The sequence below is a fragment of the Passer domesticus genome (genome assembly GCF_036417665.1).
Source record: "Passer domesticus isolate bPasDom1 chromosome 8 unlocalized genomic scaffold, bPasDom1.hap1 SUPER_8_unloc_1, whole genome shotgun sequence".
Taxonomy (NCBI): Eukaryota; Metazoa; Chordata; class Aves; order Passeriformes; family Passeridae; genus Passer; species Passer domesticus.
Window position 1 is genome coordinate 156,295 of NW_026989900.1, and position 3,628 is coordinate 159,922.

Below are 3,628 nucleotides of genomic sequence, written 5' to 3' on the forward strand. Positions count from 1 at the left end.
AGCACTGATCTGCCCCAGCTCTGCACACTGACATTGCTGCTGCAGCTCCAGAGAAGGCAACAAAAGGGCATCTTTGCAGAAAACTCTGCTGGGAGATGCTTTAGTTTGTTTATAGCCACGGAGAGCACAGCCCCTCATTGACTCAGTCTGTAGTCTCAGGGATGATGGAGAGAAAAAAAAAATGAGAGACTGGCACAAACACTGACATTTTTTTCTGGATAATATTAAAAACTTAAAGAAAAGGAACCTCCAAATTGAAACCAACAAGAAGTATCAAAGATGATTTTTATTACAAGTGATTTGCAGAAATCGGCAATCACTTTAATGTTCCTGAAACCATCCAGTCATCAGTCTCCGCACTGCAGCCTTGAGCTCCTGGTTCCTCAGGCTGTAGATGAGGGGGTTCAGGGCTGGAGGCACCACAGAATACAGAACTGACACTGCCAGATCCAGGGATGGGGAGGAGATGGAAGCAGGCTTCAGGTAGGCAAATATGCCAGTGCTGAGGAACAGGGTTACCACGGCCAGGTGAGGGAGGCAGGTGGAAAAGGCTTTGTGCCGTCCCTGCTCAGAGGGGATCCTCAGCACAGCCCTGAAGATCTGCACATAGGAGAAAACAATGAACATAAAACAACCAAATGATAAACAGACACTAACAGCAATGGGCCCAAGTTCCCTGAGATAGGCTTTGGAGCAGGAGAGCTTGAGGATGTGGGGGATTTCACAGAAGAACTGGCCCAGGGTATTTCCATGACACAGGGGCAGGGAAAATGTATTGGCTGTGTGCATGAGAGCAGTGAGAAAGGCACTGGCCCAGACAGCTGCTGCCATGTGGGCACAAGCTCTGCTGCCCAGGAGGGTCCCGTAGTGCAGGGGTTTGCAGATGGACACGTAGCGGTCGTAGCACATGATGGTCAGGAGGGAAAGCTCTGCTGAGATGAAAAACATAAAGAAGAAGAGCTGTGCAGCACATCCTGTGTAGGAGATGGTGCTGGTGTCCCAGAGGGAATTGTGCATGGCTTTGGGGACAGTGGTGCAGATGGAGCCCAGGTCGCTGAGGGCCAGGTTGAGCAGGAAGAAGAACATGGGCGTGTGCAGGTGGTGGCCGCAGGCTACGGCGCTGATGATGAGGCTGTTGCCCAGGAGGGCAGCCAGGGAGATGCCCAGCAAGAGGCAGAAGTGCAGGAGCTGCAGCTGCCATGTGTCTGCCAATGCCAGCAGGAGGAAGTGGCTGATGGAGCTGCTGTTGGACATTTGTTCACTCTGTCCATGGAGTCTTGTCCAAGGAGGAGACAGTGACAAGTCAGGGCTGACTTTGATGTGTGATGTCCAAGCCCTTTTTCCCAGCCCTCCCCCTGCTGCTCTGTGCCATTCAATTTTCCTTTTCTCATAGCCCTGTACCTGGAGCTCTGCTGGGATCTGGCCCCATTGCTGTGACGAGCAGGGGCTCTGCCCATGGACACCAAGGGGTCAGCTCTGCTCTGCAGCAGTGAGGTCATGGGAACAGGGACAGGGGCCAGTCCTGGGATTGGACTTCATCAGCCCAAACTGGTCCTGAGGCAGAGGAGCTCTGCTGCATCTCCTGTCCCAGGGCTAAGGAATGGTGACAGCCAAAGGCAGTTTGAGAGGGTTTCCTGCTGTGCCCAGGGAGATCAGAAAGAACTGAGCAATGCAAGAGCAGTGGCTGTGACTCAGTGAAGGGTGAGGGGAGCTGCTCTGTCACCCCATCTGTCCCCAGCTGCCATTTCTGAGATCCAGGGCAGTCCCTGTGTTCCCCTGGAAATCAGCCTGGCACAGCTGGGAGCAGAGGGACCCACAGCAGAGCAAACTGGCTCAGCCTTTCTCAGAGTCTCAGTCCCACTCTGGCCAAGGACACTCCTGTCCCCCAGTGTCCCCTGGAGGCAGCTCACAGCTTGGATGGCATCCCGAGGACACACCAAGGGTCATGTCCATGGCATTACTTGAGGAGAGTTGGCTCATTGCCAGCCTGCCCTGCCCAGAGCTCCCCGGGCACAGGGAGCTGGGACACCCCATTGCTGAGCTCAGCCTGCACAGGAGGAGCCCAAGGGCTGGGCCTGACCCTGCAGCTGGAACTGCCATCCCAGAGAGCCCCTCAGCAACGCCAGGAGCACCTGGGCAAGGCAAGGAGAGAGAGAGCCGGGCCTGAGGAAAAGCCTTTCCCTGCCCAGCCCTGCACAGCCCCTGCCAGGCAGCACCAGGGCAGGGCAGTGGCCCTCAGGCCCTGTCAGCAGGGAATGGGCACATGGCAGGAGAGATGCCCTTCATCTCTGCTGCTGCTCTGCCAGCCCAGCAGGGACTGAGGGCCCCGAGCCCCGGGCTGAGGGCTGTGCTGGCTGGGAGGGGACACGAGAGCTGTGCTGCTGAGGGCAGTGTCTGCCCTGCAGGGCAGGGCTGGCAGTGCCACATCTGCCCTGCAGCAGGGCTTCCCTCAGCACTGCCTCCCTCCCTCCCTGCCCACGGCTCTGCTGCTGGAGCTGTCCCAGCCCGAGCTGCTCCTGTGGCCCCGGGCTCCTTCCCTGTCAGAGCTGCCAGAGCCCAGCCCAGCCCCTGGGCCAGCTCTGCCCTGCAGCTGTCCGGGGCTGCAGGGATTAAAGAACAGCTCCCCCAGCCTGGGCACCATGGAAAGGTGATGCTGGATGGGCCTGGAGGCTGGGGAGGGGGGGGGGCACTTGCTGAGGTTCCCAGGAAAACTCAGGGTAATGGTTTAAGAGCCTCAGCCCCTCTTCTGCCCTGCACAGCTGAGTTTCCCTTGCCACCAAGCTGAGCCAGGGAAAAGTGGGAGCACAGATTCAGGAAAGCAGAGACCCAAGCAGGAAAGCCCTGCCCTGAATGAGCTCATGAAAAGTCCCCTCAGGAATGAGCTGGGCGTGAGCTGGAGCTCTGAGCAGCCCTGGCCCACACAGCACCCTCTCCACAGCAGCAGGACCTGCCCTGGCAGGAGTCACTCCTTGCCCCCACAGCTCCCCTGCACTGTCCATGGGGAGCTGCCAGGCAGGCTGAGAGCTGCTCCTGGCAGGTGGCACATCCCCTGGGCTGGCCAAGAGCCCTGATGACTGCAGGACCTGCTCTGCAGGGCAGCCCTGGGCAGTCCTGGCTGCAGCCCCAGCTTCAGCCCCCGCAGCCATCCCTGGCAGCAGGAGCCGTCCTGCCCTGTCCCTCTGATGGTGCCCAGGGCAGCCCTGCTCTGCAGCACATCCTCCTCCTCCTCCTGCTCCCCTGCCACAGAAAAATTGGGAGAGTCCTCCTGGCACATCCCCCAGGCTGTGGGGTGTGCTGGCTTCAGGAGATCCCTCCAGGAGCACAGGGGACATTGCCCTGCATCCACTGACTCACCATGTGGAGGGCTGTGAAGATCTTTCCCCCAGTGAAGTTTCAGCTCAATGACTTCCTCAGCCTGTCTCTGCCTGGCTCCTGTCCCCTCAGTGCCTGCAGGCAGAGCCCTCAGCCCTGCTGGGCTGGGAGAGGAGCTGGTCCTGGGAAGAGCTGTTTTTTTAAGCTTAGCAGCACAGACACAGCACAAGGACTTTAATGACCCTCTTGGGACTTGGGTGTTGTTTACATCATCAGTCCCTGAGAGAGCCTTCCAAAGACTTCTCCAGAACTCAAA

General features: G+C 58.3%; 1 protein-coding gene across 1 annotated transcript; it reads right to left on the bottom strand.

The window, feature by feature from the left end:
- Positions 1 to 321: 321 nt before the first annotated feature.
- LOC135291557 (olfactory receptor 14I1-like) lies at positions 322 to 1,254 on the bottom strand. The gene has a single exon (XM_064405837.1). The coding sequence runs from the start codon at positions 1,252 to 1,254 to the stop codon at positions 322 to 324; it is 933 nt and encodes a 310-aa protein (XP_064261907.1).
- Between the last annotated feature and the right edge of the window lie 2,374 nt (positions 1,255 to 3,628).

Bases quoted from the DNA above. Each gene is read 5' to 3' on its own strand.
- LOC135291557 (XM_064405837.1), bottom strand. From the start codon at position 1,254: ATGTCCAACAGCAGCTCCATCAGCCACTTCCTCCTGCTGGCATTGGCA.